The sequence below is a fragment of the Elephantulus edwardii genome, unplaced genomic scaffold, assembly GCF_000299155.1.
Source record: "Elephantulus edwardii isolate Elephantulus edwardi_28Jun2011 unplaced genomic scaffold, EleEdw1.0 scaffold00052, whole genome shotgun sequence".
NCBI classification, from domain to species: domain Eukaryota; kingdom Metazoa; phylum Chordata; class Mammalia; order Macroscelidea; family Macroscelididae; genus Elephantulus; species Elephantulus edwardii.
Genome location: NW_006399802.1, coordinates 16,007,239 through 16,027,218, shown reverse-complemented (window position 1 = coordinate 16,027,218; position 19,980 = coordinate 16,007,239). Strand labels below are relative to the sequence as shown.

General features: G+C 40.4%; 1 protein-coding gene across 1 annotated transcript in view; it reads left to right on the top strand.

Annotated features, from left to right (window-relative positions):
• FRRS1L (ferric-chelate reductase 1-like) overlaps positions 1-14,488 on the top strand; it is a gene marked incomplete at its 5' end in the record, with an annotated part of 22,136 nt that extends 7,648 nt beyond the window's left edge. Inside the window, 4 exons of the mRNA XM_006886986.1 lie at positions 2,474-2,558; positions 5,011-5,149; positions 10,606-10,852; positions 14,158-14,488. Coding sequence (XP_006887048.1) covers positions 2,474-2,558; positions 5,011-5,149; positions 10,606-10,852; positions 14,158-14,330 — 644 coding nt within the window. The remainder of the gene's footprint in view (positions 1-2,473; positions 2,559-5,010; positions 5,150-10,605; positions 10,853-14,157) is intronic.
• Between the last annotated feature and the right edge of the window lie 5,492 nt (positions 14,489-19,980).

Sequence of the window (19,980 nt, the reverse complement as noted above, 5' to 3'; positions counted from 1 at the left end):
CTTCATTGTAATGAAAATGCTCAGGAATTAGATGGTTACTCTTTGAGTTACTAGTACAGCTCTCTATAGACTGTGCCATCACAGTTCCCTGTGTACACACCTGTTATTGTGATGTACTGTATAGTCAAAACCGACCCATAGCGGACCCTCCAGTGGGTTTTCAGAGACAGTTAATCTCACGGGAAGAGATTGCCCATCCTGCAAAGCAGCTGTGTGCCTTTGGGATTGCAGCACAACTTCTTGCCACGAGGCCACCCGAGCTCCTTTGTGTACTTACTAGGGTGACTATAATAAAAAGATATATAACAAATATTGAAATGAAAGTATGGAATTAGCCCCTATAGATTCCTAATAGGAATGTAAAGTGGTGTACTCACTTTAGTGAACATTTTGGCTACACCTTTAAAAATTCAACATACAGTTATTATATGAGCCAGCAGTTTCACTCCTACCTACATCTATACCCAAGGGAGTTGAAAGTGAGTATTCATTACGCAAACCATGATACTTTTTTTAAAAAGGAAGTAGATGTTCACATAAAAACTTGTGCATGAATATTTATGATAGTGTTATTCATACTGTCAAAAAGTGCGAACAGCCTAGATATCTCCCAACTGATGAATGAATAAACAGGATATAGTCTGTCTCCATAAGGGAATATTACTCATCCAAGAAAAGAAAATACTGATCCATGCTCCCACCTGGGTAACCTTAGAAATCTTAGGTTAAGTGAAAGAAGCCTGACACAGAAGACCATATATTTTATGGTTCCATTTATGCAAAATAGAATAGGCAAATACATGGAGGAAGAAAGTAGATTGGTGAGTCTCAGGGGAAGACCAAAGAGGGGAAATGATAATGACAGCTTACAGGTACAGGGTTTCTTTTTGAAATGAAAATATTGCAGAATGAGATGGTAGTGATGGTAGCACAGTTTTAAAAGGGATGCAGACTTTTTCAATAACCCAGCAAATAAAAGAATACAATCAATGCCAGAAACTTTTGACTTAAAGAATTTTTATTCATCAGAGAAATTGACTTGTTTAAAAACCCTCCAATCACTTGTGATAGAGATTGGTAGAATCTCCGAGTCTATGGTCACTAGACACCTTTCTAGCATGAAATTGAACCCAACCCTTAGCTCAACTTTCAGGCAAACAGTTGTTGTTGGATGCCATCAAGTCAACTGCAACTCATAGCAATCCTGTGAACCGTGCGCTGTCTCTGACACACCTGACTCCCTTGCTACAGTCACTGTGTCAGTTCATCTCATCCAGGGGCTTCCTCTTCTACATTGACCCTCTACCTTTCCAAGCATGATGTCCTTTTGCAAGGACTGGTCCCTCCTGGCAACATACCCCAAGTATGTGAGAGGGAGCTTCAAAATCCTTGCCTCTGAGGAACAGCTTGGTTTCACCCTCTCCAGGACAGACCTGTTCTCTTAGCAGTCCGTGGTATGTTCGATATTCTTCTCCCGCAACACAACTCAAAGGCATTGATTCTTCCTCTGTTACTCTTTATTCAACATCCAGCTCTCAGATGCATAACAAGCAGTTGAGAAGACCATGGCCTGGATCAGGCGCACCGTAGTCACTAGATTCACACTGTGGTTCTTTAGCATCTGGAGAGGTCCTTCACAGCACATTTTCCCAGAGCCACTTTTGATTTACTGACTGCTGATGCCAAGTGCAGCATTTTGACTTAAGCCAGGCCTTTTTGATTCCTAGCAACCCCACAAGACAGAGAAAAATGGCCCTGTGGGTTTCCTTTATCTTTAAGAATCTTAAAACAACATGGAAGTATGTGGTCATTGCATTCGACTAATGTTTTAAGAAAATGAATGGCCTCAAGATTATGAGAAGTAACCAGAGGAACATATATGAAAATATTGAACATAATTTGTGGCATTGAACTCAATATTAAAGGGGGTAGAGGACCAAACCTGCTTGAAGGCAGGGCTCAGTCTGTAATTTGGTGGTACATGTAGTTGTTGTTGATTGCCTTCGAGCCAAGCAGGACTCATAGCAACCCTATGAACAAAAGGCCTGAGGCCAAAGTTCATCGAGTTTCCAGAGGCATGTTGTTTAGGAACTTAGCTAGAAATAAGAGTAAAACTAGAAAAGGGATTGCACTTGCCCTAGTTACTCAGCGTAGTGAAGAGTTAAAGCGGTGTTTTTGCACGGTCCAGATGTGCCATTGAATTGATTCCAAGCATAGTGACCCTGTAAGAGACAGGAAGGGTAGAACTTCCCCATGGGTTCCCGAGGCCCTAAATCTGGAGCTGTCGGTCTCATTTTTATCCAGTAGAGAGGCTGGTATGTTTGAACTGCCATTGTTTTTTTGTTAGCAGTTGAATGATTTCACCACAGCAGCATTGGAGAGGAAGCGGATTGTCCAAAGTGCACGGATGTTATTTTTTCATTGGGAAGGCTGATACTGGATTTTCTAACCATTGCTTATATTTACTGCCCAGGCTACCCTTTCCCTACTGCTCCTCCTGTGGATCCATTCGCCAAAATTAAAGTGGAAGACTGTGGAAGAACGAAGGGATGCTTCAGGTTGGTAGATCAACAGTTGGGTAACTTTAAGGATAAGAAATAAATGTCACCTTTTAATCACATGCCCGCCGTTCTCATGGGGAACGTACACCCTTTCCTAACTTGAGTAGGCCAGAAGCCTCCTGCTGATGGCCAGCCTCATCTTCACATTACTGTGGCATTCACCTGGCAGTGGAACGTTCTTCTCTGGTTCTTAATTTAAATTCCTGAATCCACAAGGTCCTGGCCCAAGGAATCTCTCCGAGGCAGACCACAGTTCATAGATGGCTGCCTACCTAGCTCTGTCTGCTTTTGGCCCATATTCTACTCCTAGCCTCATCCTCCAAGCATGGGGAAGGATCGTCATATGGAACATGTCTGTGCTCATTCAGCAAGGGCTGTGGGCAGGATAGGCAATGATAAGGCATGTTTGATACTCAACTTATTTTTTAAAATATCCATGACTTATGAATATTTGTATGATACTAATAATTATGTCTTAATTTTTGTGTCTAGCTTGCTGCCTCAGTTGTAGTGAATCCTACATGAAAATTATTAGGAGTCTGTGTAGCTAGGTGAGGCTGTTTCTCAGAAAGGGACATCCTGCTTGGAAAGATGAAGTGAAGGAGAGGAAGACTTCCAACAAGACGGGTTAACACTTAGCAATCGGCTCAAGTGTGTAAGAGATGATGAGGATGGCACAGGATAGGACAGGGTTCAGTTCTGTTGTTCGTAGGGTCACTGTGAGTTGTATTTGACTTGATGGCACCTAACACCACCAGCCCCTCCTTAACTTTTCCCCTTTGGTTCCACGTGGCCTTGATCTTCTATTTCAGATATCATTTGCTCAGGGGTTCTCTGCCACCACATGCCTTGTCTTGCTCCTGTCAAGAGTTGACTACTTTGAGTCCTGTTCCTTAGAACCTTCTGTTTGCCCACAGAGTTTATTAGATTGCTTCACTCAGGGAGACAGAACAAGATCAAATCTTAATCTGAAACTGGTGTAATACAGTGTTCCACAACCCAGGTCTGATGGTTATTCGAGGATCCACACATCTTCTGTAAAAAATTTAGAATTTATCTTGTCATTCTTTTTTTTTTTTTTTGTACAAAGGGTTTTCAGAGGCCTGCTCTTTCAGAAGTGGATGACCAATCCTTTTTCCTAGTCTGTCTTAATCTGAATGTTCAGATATAGAGAAGTATCAGACAGACCAGCATTTTACAGAAAAAGTGAAAGATATATCCGTTATTGTGGAGTTAACCATTAGTATCAGTGTTGTCCCTGCCTTTGGCACACGTGTCTTTACCCACTTATTTCCCTGCTCCACCATCCACCAGGATACCCATCCACTTCTACCCACTCCCTTCAACATCTATCTCCCATTGCCAGCCCTTGATCGCATCATGTTTGGTAGGGTGGAAGGACAGCGCAGGAGGGGAAGGCCCTCTATGAGGTGGATTGATTCAGTGACTGGGGTAATCGGGATGGGTGTGTCAGAGGCAGTGTGATTGGCACAGGACAGAGCAGACTTTAGGGCTGTTGTACATAGGGTTGCTATGAGTCGCAAGCGACTCGACGGCACATAACAACAACAACTTGTCATTCTGATGGTGTTCTTTAAAAGAGTAAGGTTTACATAATCTGATTATCTGGATAACCACTTTATGCGGCTGCGTAGTTTAATATGTGATTTTGTAATTTTATTAGCAAGAGCAGATTTGATAAATGATGCATTCAGACTCAACAAATTCTACATTTTTTTTAGGAGGAAGTATATTTACGATGATTTTTGCTTTGGTTCCAAAAGATAAGAGTGGAAGAGTTAAGCCATCAGCTGGGTTTGTTAAGAGCCTGCTCAACTCAGAATACCAGGCTGAGTGAAGTCAGATGTCCCATATCTGTAGGAGCAGACCTGTACTTGCAGTAAAGCCATATCATCCATTTCTAGACTGCTGTGAATGAAACATTCCTGGCTTTTGTTTTTAACTTACATATGTTTTAAATTTGTGTCAGTTTAATGCTTATATGAAAACCCATAGATAAGAAAAAGTTGATATAAATTTAAATAACAAAAACAATTTAAATTAGGGACTTGGAGGATTTTTTTCCCCTCTGAAAGGTATTCAGGAAAAGATCATTTAATCAGTAATGTTCAAGAAGACTAGCCAGGAGTTTGGAGACTCAGGCTCAAATCCTGGCACCACCACTGACTCCCTTTGTGACCTTGGACTAGCTATTTCTCATCTCGACTGAGTTTATATGGAGATCATGTGGAGTGGATAATCTCCAAGGCTTTCTTGGGTGAAACTGTGGTTTTGAGACATCAAATAGTAAAAATCTGATTTATTTTATATCACTTACCATCCTTCATGATAAATGTTCTGTACGTGTAAATGCCTCTACATGTTCTCTACATAGATTTTGGATGAGTGGTTGAAGAAGCAGTAACATGTGCTTTGATGTACCCTGTAGATACGGCAAACCGGGCTGTAATGCAGAGACTTGTGACTACTTCCTTAGCTACCGGATGATAGGCGCAGATGTGGAATTTGAGCTGAGCGCAGACACAGATGGTTGGGTAGCAGTTGGATTCTCATCCGACAAGAAAATGGTAAGATGCACATCACAGCAGATGCTGGTTACAATAATTTGCTTTGCTTCTTTAGATAACAGGCATGCTTACGTTTCTCAACTCTACCATATAACTTTTTAAAGTGAAAGGTCAGTTTCTGGCATTTGAGTTTTCTTTTGCAAGGCAAAGAAATAAGTTGATCAAAGCAATTTTGACTTATATTACATTAGGGCTGTCTGGCTGCAAGTCAATAAATTCAAGGTAGCTTAAACTGAAAAGGAAGGGCTGGTTATCAGAATACAAAGTGGCTTGTGGTATTTGCTGTCATCACTACCTTTCCACAGCAATGCTGTGAGAAAAGCTTCCACACCTATGTGGCTTATAAACAGAAGAGCATTTCTTTCTTGTTCACACATTTGTGGGATGGCTGGGGCCCAGCTCAATGTAGATGGGGCTCAGTTGGACTTTGCTGTGGTATGTGAATTGAATCCAGGTTTTCATTATCTATTCTCTCATAATTCTGGAATTAGTTGCTACCAATATGGTTTTTTTCATATCAGAGACAGAAGTGTAAGAGGTAAACAAGCATATTTCAAGCCTCTGTTCACGTTATGTCTGCTAATATCCTATAATATAACAAGGTCCTCAGCCCAGGCCAGAGTCAAGGGACAGGGAAGACATTCCTCTATCAAGCGCGAGGCCATACAAAGGTGTGACTAATAATACATGCTATTTATAGGGTGGTGGTTGTTGTGTGCCATATATATATCACACCGGAGGAGATTGCCTATCTTTCTTCCATAGAAAGCTGGTGGATTCGAACTGCACGCCTTTGTGTTGGTCGTACAGCTCCTTACCACTAGGCCACCAAAGATTATATCTCTATCTGTATCTCTCTATCTCTATCTCTTTATCTATTTCTATATCATCATCTATATCTATATATGGTTTACCATCAAGTTTGAACTGACCTATAGCTGATTCTCCAATGGGTTTTTGTTTTTGTGACAGTTAATCACACAGGAAGAGATTGCCCATCTTTCTCTTGGAGAGGAGCTGGTGGATTCAAACCGTATACCTTTGTGTTGGCAGTGCAGCTCCTTAACACTAAGTCACCAGAGCTCCATATGTATATATACATGCACACACATCTGTACATATGTGTATATATTGCCTCTGAACACCCACTGGAGGATTACCTAGGAGTTAGATCCAACTTGACTGTGCAACAATAGCGTAGATATAGGTAGATGTGTAGTGAGAGCTGTTCCTCTGGAGAAAGATGGGCAATCTCCTCCTGTGTGATTTACAGCCTCCGAGAAACCCATTGGAGGTTTAGCTATGAGTCAACTCCAACTTGACAGCAGTGAGTGTGAAAGTGATATATATATATCATATATGTGCATGCACATATGCATATGTATCTATATTTATGTATCACTAGCTGTGTGTGTATGTACCTAATCAATATGTTTGAGATATATAAATGGCATGTTGTTGTTGTTGATTGCCTTCGAATCGAGCACAACTCATAGCGACCCTATGAACAAAAGGCCTGAAGCCCCTCTACAACTATCAAAATTTATCAACGTTCATAGAGTTTCCGGAGGCCTACTATTTAGGAAGAGGATGCCACTCCTGCTTCCAAACCTGTATATGGCATAGTGGTAAGAAATTGTAATCCCGAAAGCACACGGTTAAAATCCGTCAGCTGCTACATGTGACAAAGATCGGCAATCTCCTCCCATGGGATTAATTGCCTCTGAAAACCTGCTGGAACATCAGCTCTGTTCTATCTTGATGGTACACAACAACATGTATGTACGTAGGGAGCACTGGTGGCTTAGTAGGTAGAAAGTTATATTGCCAACATAAAGGTGCGTAGTTCAAATCCACCAACTTCTCCTTAGTAGAAAGATGGATTACCTTCTATGTAATTGATAGCCTCTGAAAACCCATTTGAGGGTAAGCTATGAGTCAGTTCTGACTGCATAGAGATGAGAGAGGGAACATATATGTATGCATGTAGTGTAATAAGAGTTTATAGATGGTGAAAATGGTTAATGCATATGTTTGTTTGTTGTTGTTGTTTAGTGCCATTGAGTCGTAGACGACTCATAGCAACCCTATGAATGAACGGCCTGAGCACTGTTTGTACATAGAGTTTCCGGAGGCAAGCCATTTCGGAAGTGGATGCCGCTCCTGCTTCCAGGCTTGTTTTAGTTGGGAAGCTCCAGCCAACATTGTCCACCATGGGTGCCCATTACCACGATTGGCACATCACTGTCACAGTCTTCAGCATCACAGCAACCACGAGTTACCTCTGTACAGCAATGCACTAACCAGTGCTATACCACCTAGAAGAATGTTTGACAGGAAAACAATTTGAACCTGGCCGCGGGCCGCAGATGAAAATCACCCACCTTTGGCTTGGTAGCATAACTTCCTTTCCACTAGGCCAACGTAGCTCTCTCTTTTTCGTTGTCGTTGTTATTGTTGTTTAGTGCCGTCAAGTCGTAGACGACTCATAGCGACCCTATGAACGAACGGCCAGAGCACTGTTCCTGTGAACGAACGGCCTGAGCACTGTTTGTACATAGAGTTTCCGAAGGCAAGCCATTTCGGAAGTGAATGCCGCTCCTGCTTCCAGGCTTGTTTTAGTCGGGAAGCTCCAGCCAACATTACCACGTTTGGCAATCACTGTCACAGTCTTCAGCATCACAGCAACCATGAGTTACCTCTGTGCAGCAACGCACAGACCAGTGCTATACCACCTAGAAGAATGTTTGACAGGAAAACAGTTTGAACCTGGCCGAGGGCTGCAGATGACTCCTAAATAAAATATTAGTAGTTTGAATACATTGAGAAGTGTCTCAAAAGAAAGGCCTAGTAATATAGGTTTTGGATATGTTAAGTTTGAGTTCTCCTATTTGTAGTACTGTGGTACCTTTGTGGTTTGCTTGTTCTAAAATGCTGGAAGCTATGCCATTAGTATTTCAAATACCCACAGTGTCAACTGTGTTAGACAAGTTTTACTAGAGCTGCTAGACTAAGACAGACTAGAAGAAAAGCTTGACAGTCTATTTATTTCCACAGTGTACTTAACCAGTGAAATGATTCATGGGAAATCCTATGAAACAGAGCAAAATATTTTCCAATTTAGTACTGGCAGATGAACCCCTTAGAAGGCATCAGTGGCCACCACAGTGGGCCCAGGTAAAGCCAAGGATCATGAAGATGCTGCGGAACAAGGCAGCAGTTAGTTTGATCGTGCATGAGGTCACCGTTAATGGTAGTATACTTGACAGCTAAGAACAACAGCCAAGGTTGAGTTGTCTTTAGATATTTGTGACAGAGACACAGCTTCAAGCTGAATCATCTGCAGATTTGTTTATGTATCAGTGAGTAAGCCTGATTCCTTGTGACGTATGAACAATAAAACACTGCGCAGTCTTAATGCTATCCTCTCTATATCTCCTGTGCTTGAGCCCATAACAACCACTGTGTCAGCCCATCTCACTGAAGAGCTTCCTCTTCTTTGGTGAATTCATTTTACAACACATGAAAGCTTTCTCCAGGGTTTGGCTCTTCATGATCACATGACCAGTATATGTGTGATAAAATCTGGCCGTCCTTGCCTCTGTGCAGCATTTGGATTACACTTCTCCCAACATAGAGTTGCTTGTTCTTCTTGTGGTTCATGATATACTCAATATTTTTCACCAGTGCTACAATTCGAAGGTTCTCCTTTGGACTTATTTATTGTCCAATTTTATATGCACATGAGGCAGTTGGAAGTATCGTGGCTTGAATCAGACTTACTCAGGAATTCTGCAAGTTTATGTACTCATATTTTTGGTAGATGATACTGGGCATTAGATGTAACCGCATCTGGGGCTGTGTCCATATCACGTCCACTTGGCCTTCCCATATAGTTATTGGTATAATGGCAAGCACACCAGGGTGACCAGGTAGAAGCTTGTATTGCCTTTTATAATGGCTTCAGAAATCACTGGTAGTATAGAAATAGTATCACTTCTGCTGTGTCCACAAGTCTGCCCAGATCAAGAAGAAATATTGGCCCTCATCTCTTGGAAGACTGGTACAGAATGGGAAGATTTTGTGGAATAGGGTACAATGTAGGGCCTCTTCGAAAAATTTAATCTGCCACAGCATCTCTTGTTATTGTTGTTGTTAAGTGCTGTCGAGTCAAGTACAACCCATAGTTGGCTACCCTATGAACAACAGATCTGAACCCTGTCCTATCCTTTGCCATCCTCATTCTTCCAGACACATTAGCGCCCATTGCAGCAGTCACCATGTCAATCCACCTCGTTGAGGGTCATCTTCTCCTTCACCAACCCTCTACCTTTCCAAGCATCATGCCCCTCTCCAAGGAATAGCCCCTCCTAGTAACCTGACCAGTATGTGAGGTGAAGCCTCATCATCATCTTTGCCTCCAAAGAGCACTCTGGCTGCACCCTCTCCAAGACATACTTGCTTGTTCTTTTGGCCATCTATGGGATGCTCAGTGCTCTTGCCCAACACCACAGTTCAAAGGCATCTGTTCTTCTTTCATCCTTATTCATTGTCCAGCTCTCAGATGCTTAGCATGTGATCGAAAAGACTATGGCCTGAATCAGACGTACCTTAGTCCTCAAACTGACATCATGACTCCTTAGTAACTTGGAGAGGTCCCTAACTGTAGACTTCCTCAAGGCAATATGTCTCCCGCTTTCCTGACTGCTAGTACCAAGGGTGTTAATTGTTGATCCAAGTAAGATGAAGTTGTTGACAGTTTGAATCTTTTCCCCATCTGTCATGATATTCTCTATTGGTCCAGTGGTAAGAATTTTTGTTTTCTTGACATCAAGATGAAATCCATATTGAATGCTATATTCACTGATCTTCTACAACAAGTAGTTCTAGTCCTCCTCACTTTCAGCAAACAAGGTTGTGTCATTTGCATAACACCAGGTTATTGATGAGTCTCCCTCTGATCTCAATGCCACATTCTTTTTCATAGCTTCTTGAATAATTTGCTCAACATGTAGATTGACTAGTTATGGAGAGAGAATACCACCCTGACATACTTCCTTCTTCATTTGAAACCATTTAGTGTTCCTTGCTCTGTTTGCACAATAGCTTCCTGATCTAGGAATAGGTTTCTCATGAGAACAATTAAGTGCTCTGTTAGCCATAACTTGTTATGTTCCACACAGTAAAATGCACAGCTCGAAGAATAGAAGGATGTAATCAGTGGCATGTAATGGTACGTGAAGAAACTGTCGTATTTGTGTATATTTTGCTTTGTATGTTCTCAATAACATTATAAATACAATTTTTAAAAAGACAAGAAACATTTTGCAGGTAGGATCTCAAATCACAAAGCTAGCAGCATTTGTGCTTCTGAGTAAGATTTCTTTCCAGCTAAAAAGTTTGCCTAAGACAAACTTTTGACTTGACTTTTCCTTCTTCATCCTGTTCCATTTTAGGGTGGGGATGATGTGATGGCCTGTGTCCACGATGACAATGGCAGGGTCCGTATCCAGCACTTCTATAACGTAGGCCAGTGGGCTAAGGAGATTCAGAGAAACCCTGCCAGAGATGAAGAAGGAGTTTTTGAGAACAATCGTGTGACCTGCCGATTTAAACGCCCTGTCAATGTTCCCAGAGAAGAAACAATTGTTGATTTGCATTTGAGCTGGTATTATCTGTTTGCATGGGGTCCAGCCATTCAAGGTAAGCTCACATTTTGACCTCTGGATTACACAGTATTTGTGTTCATTATATACTGAAGTCACACTGTGTGTAAGACAGTGATAAGCCTTTGGATAATGGAAAAGAAAAAGAATCTAACTCCTGCCTTCTAAAGGTTATGATGGATTTATGCAGATTTATACACATGAAAAGCTAGAGCACAAGACAGTATGTGGTGGATTATATGATTAAAGAAGTATAAAATATGCCATATGTTTGCATTGTTGTTGTTGTGTACTGTAGAGTCAGAACCAATCCATAGCTGACCATCTGGAGGGTTTTCAGGGGCAATTAATTGCACAGGAGGAGATTGCCCATCCTCCCACGTAGCAGCTGGTGGCTTCGAACTGCATGCCATTGAGATTGCAGCATGGCTTCTTGTCACTTGGCAACCAAAGCTCCATCCATCCATACACATTATATATTCCAAATTGCCTAAATCCTTTTTGAAAATGCAACACATTGCCGTCAAGTTGGAACTGATGCCTGCCTGACCCACCATGGCTCTAAATCCCATGGGTGGAGATCACCCACTTGTCCATGGAGCTGGTTGTGGATGGAACTAACACAGAGACGTGGCCCTACTAAGTCACTAGAGCCACATGCTCATTGCAGCCCAGTTGGAACCGACTCACAGCTGACCCTCCAGAGGGTTTTCTGAGTCTGTGAATCACAAGTAAGGAGATTGTCCAGCTTTCTCCTGAGGTGCTGGTGGAGTCCACTCACCTGAGTTGAGAGGTGCTGACTTTGGGTGAAGCGGGCAAGTCTGTAGGAACTACCCCACCAGAGCTCCCTTTTTGAATGGAGGGTGGATATAAATATTTTAATCTCATTCCCAAAGCATTAGGAATTGTGTTTCCCTGGTGGTGTGGTGCATGCGTGACATGTTGGGCTGCTAGCCAAAATATTGGCAGTTGGAATCTACCAGATGCTCTGCAGGAAAAAGAGCGGCAGTGTGCACCCCTAAAGGTTTACAGCCTCTTGACCAAGTGTCACTATGAATTAAAACCAACTCAGTGGCCTTGGGTATAATAATGATTACCTCATTCTTGAGAGGTATAGATATTATTCTTACTTTAAAGAGAATAAGAAATTCATCTAAGGTTATGCAGCTAATTAGTGGAAGCACCTAGATTCAATCTCAGGCTTATCAGACTCCAAAGCTAGTTATGTACTCTGAACCTTTTTGCTCTATGTATGTACTGAACAGTAAAAGGCTTCTGGAGACTTCTCTAGAAATTGACACTGAGCATGCTTCAGTGACCACAGTTAGTTAATGGGCCCAATCATTCTAGCCCATTAGTCCTCAAATATTAATGTGCACACAGATCACCTGGATATTGTTAAGATGCAGAATGTGATTCAGTAGATTTGGGGTAGGGCCTGAGTTTCGGCATGTCTCACACGCTCCCGATGATGTGGGTCCATTGGCCTAGCTTTGAGTGGCAGGGCTCTTCAACATTACCCTAACATAGACCCACCTTGAAATTATGAGACTGAGAAAATTCAGTGAGACTATCTTCAGCCTTCCATCTGAGGAATCAGTCTACTGACTAAGAAGGAAAGTGTTGGTTTGCTGTCCCTTTATGTAAAACACAGCCTGGCTCCTCCTGGAAACTGCACCTTTACCATGTGCTTATCAACCAATCTCAGGGATCTCTTGTGGCCTAGTGCTAAGAAATTGTGCTACCAGCCCAAAGACAGATGGTTTTAGTACACCAGGAGAAAGATGGGCATTCTTCTCCTGTGCAATTTATTGCCTCTGGAAACCCCCTTCAAGGTCAGTTATGAGTCGGTTCTGCCTCAATGCCACAGACTAACAACATAAACCATTCTGATTTCTGTATTTTGTTCAGTTCTAATCTTTGAGTCTGGAGATTTCATCATATCCCCTCTGCTTGCCAACTGGGAAAACATTTGCATACCTCCAAATCTGTGCTACCTTTTTTCATTTGGAGATTTCACAGATTACCCCCGGCGGATCTGCAATTATATCTTCAAGAACTTTGAGCACCCTGGGAAATAAATTCTATGTCAGCCCAGAGAAATGAACTCATTTAAAGTGATAGGATTTTAAGTATAAAAATTTATTTCAATGTTGATCTGCCCCTTGGTGATACCATACCCCTGTATGATGTTTAGTGGTTTATCTAAATTTTCAACTTTAATTTCTTTTTAATATCTGAAATGAGGATGATCATATTAATGCCTACTTCATAGAGTTATTGAAACAAATAAAAGAGCCTCAAATTGCTTTACAAATGTAAGCCTTAGAATACCAGTAAGACAGTTCTGTATCTGTCCTATGGGATTACCATGAATACATTAACTTGAGCAGGGGGCTTTTTTAATATAATGATGAACAAGAAGGTCAGTCAAAATTCTTTTAAAAACAAACAAGCAAACTGGTTCTTATTAATCTCCCCTTTCCTCATCAGATCAAGGAAGCTATGTGACAACCACCACCAGTTGTCAAGTGGCTGTTTAGTCATATTGTATAAATACCTGCTTTTAACATGTCTTGTCAGGAGCTCTAGTGGCCTAGTGGCAAGAAATTGTGCTGCAATCCTCAAAACACGTGGTTCGAGACCACCATCTGCTCTGTGGGAGAAAGATGAGCAATCTCCTCCTGTGCAATTAACTGCCTCTGAAAACCCGCTAGTGGGTTTCTAAGGCTGTAAATGTTTGAGGATGCAGACTTTGATGTAGGTTTGACCCTTTTGGTTAGTAGCTGAGGGCTTGTACCACTGTACCACCAAGACTTTCATCATTATATGTTGTTGTTGTTGTTCTGTGCTGTTGAGTCGTTTGCAACTCATAGCGACCCTATGTACAACAGCCCTAAACTCTGCTCTATCCTGTGCCAATTGCACTGCCTCCAACGCACCCATCCCGATTACCCCAATCACTGAATCAATCCACCTTATAGAGGGTCTTCCCCTCCTGCGCTGTCCCTCCACCCTATCAAGCATGATGTCCCTCTCCAAGGACCTGTCTCTCCTTACAACATGTCCAAAGTACGTCAGACGAAGCCCCAGAATTCTTGCCTCCAAGGAGTAACCTGGTTTAACCCTCTCCAGGATGAATCACAGTAACTATTAAGACATGGAATCAGATATTGGAGTTCTCATCAGAATCTTCTATAATTGTACATACTATATAATGATGATTATTTACTGTTATGTATCAAACACTAAAAACTTGGACTTGGTTTTTTCCCTGTGTTGATTCGTCATTTTAATTCTGTGCTTTTCCCCGATTGCCCCTTATTTATGTCTTTCTTAAAGGCTCTATCACTCGCCATGATATAGACTCACCTCCAGCTTCCGAGCGAGTCGTCAGTATTTACAAGTATGAAGACATTTTCATGCCGTCAGCTGCCTATCAGACATTCTCTTCTCCATTTTGTTTGCTTCTCATTGTTGCCCTGACCTTCTACTTGCTGATGGGGACCCCTTAACTATAGCTGCAAAGCCAACTGATTATATGGACTGAGATGTCTTTAGCAAAAATATATTTTTAAAGAAAATTCAGTGTAATTTTAGCCTTTATGATTTTTTTTTAAAAAAAACAACCAGGACTCATTTAAACCTTTTTGGAAGACAGCAAGTTTCTTTTCTAGACACTGAAGATTACTGAAAAATGAATCCATACTTTTTGGAAAGTACTTGAAACTTTACAAAGTACTTGCTGTCTTATTTGAACAGCACCACAGCTTTGAGAGGCTTGAAAGAACTGATTCTTGCCATAGGACTCCATGGGACTTAAGACCCAATAAGGCTGCCTTTTTTATGACCTATATACCTTGGCTATTTGATCAAGTAATCATGTAGAAAGGTAGAGCAGTTACAAGGTATCACCATCATATTTTGAGAGACTTTTATTCTTGTTATCACCATACAAGAGAGTGTTCCTAAGAGAACTTCAATGGAGGGCCCTATTTCACATTAGCCTTGTAAGCAGAAGTTACAAATTTCCATAAAACATAAGATTTCTAAAGAGTTGCACTGATCATGTGAGAAAGGAAGGAAGGATGATAATGAAATGAAGATGATTCATACTTACCCGGCAGTTCTTTATAGTAAGTAGCTGTGAGAAAACAATTTTTACTGTTGTTTGGAAAGGCATAGGTGTTCCTGAAAACATAAAATGGTGTTAATTATAAGAAATATGGGTTATCTTAGAAGTTAGAATTTGTACTCTTCTACGGCTATATTTTATAAACTGTGGTTTCATCTGTGAATATAGTAAATTCTGTTATCAGTCATATTAAGTTTGATTAAATACATATTTAGAAGGCAAATCATCAAATCAAGATTGTGGTGAGTTAGAGTATGAAACTTTTAAAAGATCAGTTTTTTTGTTTTGTTTTGTTTCATTAGAAAAGAAAGTGACTAGCAAAATTAATTCACCTAAAAATGTTCATTCAGAATATTTAGACTTGAAAACTGGACTAACAACATAATTTATAATAATGCCTTGACTTCTAAATGCATTTCCTTTTTTCAAAGGAACCCAAATGCTCCTTTGTTCCAGGTGTTTTTGCAGATAGCCCATTTAAGGGGAAAGAATCCGTGAGCGTAGCTATGCAGTGACATTTCAATCAGGCTTGCTGTCCCGCCATCCCTACGCCTCAGTTCCCAACTCTCTTACCTTAAAGCTGGCTCAAACTTCTTGGGTTTGTAATAACATTTACACTGGAGACTTTTCTTCTAAGCCACCCTCAGAGTTCATATCAAGAAAGAGAGACTGCCCTATGGGGAAAGCTTTCAAATTCTTCTGGAACTGGACAAAAATAAAAGAAAGCATCAGAGTTGTGTGATGGTGCACAAGTCTCCAAGCACTTCCACTGGAACACAGAAGAGAGAATCCGCGCTGCGCATGGGCAGATATTGACACCTAGTGACTGCTGGAACCAGATAGGATTTGAACTCAAGTCCTCTGGCTTGTGTCCAGAATTCCGACTACTGCCACCTCTTCACTAAGTCAGTCTCCTCTGAAGATCGCCTGGTTATCATCTTCTAGTATTGGTTTAGTAGCGAAGAGAATGAGTTCATAGATACTCATTTTGTAAATAAGAAACAAATATTTTTATATCTCACTTTTACATGCATATTTGCATTATAAGTAGGTTAAAACTAAAGAGAGACTGCCAGCTGGTCTCTGCAGCAGACAGGGAAGGTATAAATCAACAGGTTTCTCTTCTGCTTGCATTTCAAATCAATCAGCTAATTATTTCCACCAACTGTTTCTACATTGATTATTAACCATTTTTATGTTTGTGCTTAGAACTTTGAATGACTTTTATTGCCGTTAAGGTGAGGTGTAAACCATGTGGTTACCTCCAGTATCATCGCGAGTCCTTCCTGCTCACTTTGCTGTATGTCCTAGTAAGACTGAACAGCTGTCTGTTCTTCAGATGTGCTCATTCATTTTCATGAGTGTTCATTTTGTCCAAACATTCTCTGCCTCCTCAGCTTAAACACTTTTACTCACCTTTCATTTCACAGGTTTCTGCCGTCCCTTGGATTAGGTAGATTTAGGGCCCCTACCACATGCTGCAAAGGCTTTGAAATCCTAGGCTTTCTCATCAGAGCATTCATATAAATAGACAAACCAAAAAACCCAAACCTTTGGGTCCTTCCTGATTCATGCTGAGTCCTTTCGTATCATAGTAGAGTTATATGCCCCCTACAATTTTCAGTGACTGAGTTTTGGAGGTATAACGCCAAACTTTTCTGAGTGGACCTGAATCACCAACTATTTAGTAGCAACTAGTTAGTAGCAAATGGGAAAGCAGATTGTACCACTCAGCGACTCGAGTACTACTCATACCTTACTGTAATTGCCCACATGGTTTTCATGGTTGTTGTTGTTATGTGCCATCGAGTCGCTTGTCACTCATAGCGACCCTATGTACCACAGCCCTAAACTGCTCTGTCCTGTTCCAGTCACACTGTCTCTGATACTCCCATCCTGATTACCCCAGTCACTGAATCAATCCACCTCATAGAGGGTCTTCCCCTCCTGCGCCGTCCCTCCACCCTCCCAAGCATGATGTCCCTCTCCAAGGACCGGTTCCTCCTTCCAGCATGTCCAAAGTATGTCAGACGAAGCCCCAGAATCCTTGCCTCCAAGGAGCAGCCCGTCTTAACCCTTTCCAGGATGAATCTGTTTGTTTTCTTAGCAGTCCATGGTGCACTCAATACTCTTCTCCAGCACCACAGCTCAAAGGCATTAATTCTCCTTCTGTCCTTCCTAGTCATTGTCCAACTCTCTGACACATAATTGACAGTGATTAAGGACCATGTCTCTTTTGCATTGTATTGTAGTGTGTTGTATTTTATTTTATTTTATTATTTTGTGTGTACCGTCAAATCAGATCTGACTGGTAGAGGAGGAGATTGCCCCTCCTTCTCCAACAGAGCATCTGGTGGATTCGAACCACATACCCCTGGGATTGCAGTGCAGCTTCTTGCCACTAGGCCACCAGAGCTCCCAGGAACATTTCTCTTATTGTAGCTGACTCTAGTATATAGCAAGTGCTCAGCAAACATTTGTACAATGGATAAAAATGTAACTAGACTACTTTGGCAAGTTAGTTTGAATCCAAAGGCTTGCATTTCATATACATTGTCAAAACATAAACATTTTTTTTAGTAAACATTGAGCATTCCTTTTGAAATGTAAGGAAGATCATTAGTAACAAATTTGGTTTATTCTATAGTGAACACTGGGTATTTTTAACAATGCTTGTTTAGAAATAAGACTTTTGTATCATAGAACTATTAATTTATAGACACATTGACATTAAAATGATAGATGTAAATTTCATTTATCCTTACCTATGCTAAGAGAATCAACTTCTATTTTACTTTTCTATCCCCACCTTCTAACATTATACTTGTCACAAGAAGATGCCTCACCAGTGTTCGATTTTAATGCCTAAATTAGTAACAAGGGTGAAAATGTATATAATACAGTTCTGAGCATTTTACATGGATTTACTCACTTAATCCTTAAACAGTCATAGGAAGAAGGCTGTTATTAATCCAGTTTTACAGATGAATAAACTGAGGCTAATCATTTGACATAAATTACCAGTTCTGGCAGAGGCTTTAGAAACTGTATAATTCAATGCAGTTATTTTCCAAAAGGGTAATTGAGGGGGTGATAGGATTTTCCTTTATACACATGCTCTCTTGCACATTCATTAAGACTTTTAATAGATGGATTCCCACCTTTCACACTCAAATCCTCCTTGGGTGGGAGAACTTTTCTATTTGGGAGTCAGGAGGCGAGTAAATTTTACTTTTCATTAACTTTGTGCTCTGCTTAAAACCATTTTGAGTCTTTATCTTAACCAGTCATGTTAGTGCTTTCATTAGATTTTTAAAATAATATTCAGATTGGACAAGACTAGAAGAATGTATTTGTCTCAGTTGCCTAAAACCCAGGTCTTCTAACTTGTAGCCCAGTGCTTTTTTTTACTGCTCTACTATGTACTGTTGTTCTGTGGGAACAAGATGATCAGTGTCCTCCTGTGTGATGTACAGCTTCTGAAAACCCACTGGATGGTCAGCTATGAGTTGATATTAACTCAAAAATAACAATAATTTCTAATTTTTTTTCTGGAATTGATGAAAAGGAGATGGCAGAAAGTGAGTTTATAAACGTCAGTTCAGTCAAAATGCAGGAGTCATATTTCATTATCTTATGGTGGTTTTTGCCGTTGAAGAAATCAGAAAGTTTGGATAACTCAGGAATGGATATCTATCCCAGATAGGTTTTACTGCTATTTCATAATTAAGTTCATTAATTAAGTTCATAGTCAGGAATTTATTCTTAAGAGCTATTAGCATTGAGATGATGTGTCATTCTCTCAGCCAGGAGTCAGCAAACTCTTTTCTGTAAAGTGCTGGATATTTTAGACTTTGTGGTCTCTGTCTCACCAGATCAATCTTGCTGGAGACAATATGTAAATGAATGGGCATGACTATTCCATGGAAGACAATATGTAAATGAATGGGCATGACTATTCCATGGAAACATCTTTTACACTAACATTTTAATTTCCTATCATTTCAGGTGTTACAAATCACTTATCTTCTGGTTTGTGGTTTGGGTTTGTTGTTTTTTTTCTTTAGCCATTAAAAAATTTGCACATCATTCTTGTTTTCAGGTCAGATAAAAATAGGCAGTTGGCTGGATTTGGCCCACTGACTGTTGTTTGCCCGCTCTTGTTCTTGGTTAAGAGTGTGTTACAATCAGTTGTAAAACAGTTTAATTAGTATGAAAATATCAAAGTTAGTGCATGATTTATTAGGATTTTTTTAAAAAAAATAAGTTGTAATCCAATTACTATCATCTCAGTGGCTTTCCCACATACTAATCTAATGTGTTTTCTGGAGTTGAGGAGGAAGAGATGATAATAAAACCAGAGGTGGGTGAGCAGCAGTATATTTAATCTAAGCTTCAGCAATAGTGAGGGATTCTTCGTAATGCTAATTATCAGGTTTTAGAGGAATTTGTTTTCCTGTAGAAATTTTTTTTTTTAAGTTAAATCAAAATCTGCTATACTCACTGAAGTGTTTTGTGCATGTGACGATAGCATCTACCAGTGTATGATAGAGACAAAGTATTTGAGAAACACTTCCCAGGCCAAATTTTGAGATGTGTATACTTTGCAGTGTGTAAGTGTATTATATATCCTTATTCTTAAAACAGAACTGATGCTATTTAGTGAATGGTCTGGTTCTCAGTGTGTTTATATATATATAATTTACATATATACATATATGTAGGTGTGTATGTATACATGATGAAGTGTGTGTGTTTATAAATGCCTGTATGTATGTGTGTATATATGTATACACAGATGTACTGATGCACATAACTATCTTTTGAAGGTCTTTGTCAAGGTTGTTTCTGCTTATGATTTCTTTAGTACTTTAAAACTTAAGACGTAAAACATACAGAGACAGACAAATCTACCATTAAGTTTATCGGGATATAGATTGTAGAATGAACTCTTGGATTCTTTATTAGTCCATGTCTCTTCCATTTAACCATATGAATTGGTCAAACATATAAAGTATCACAGTTGAATT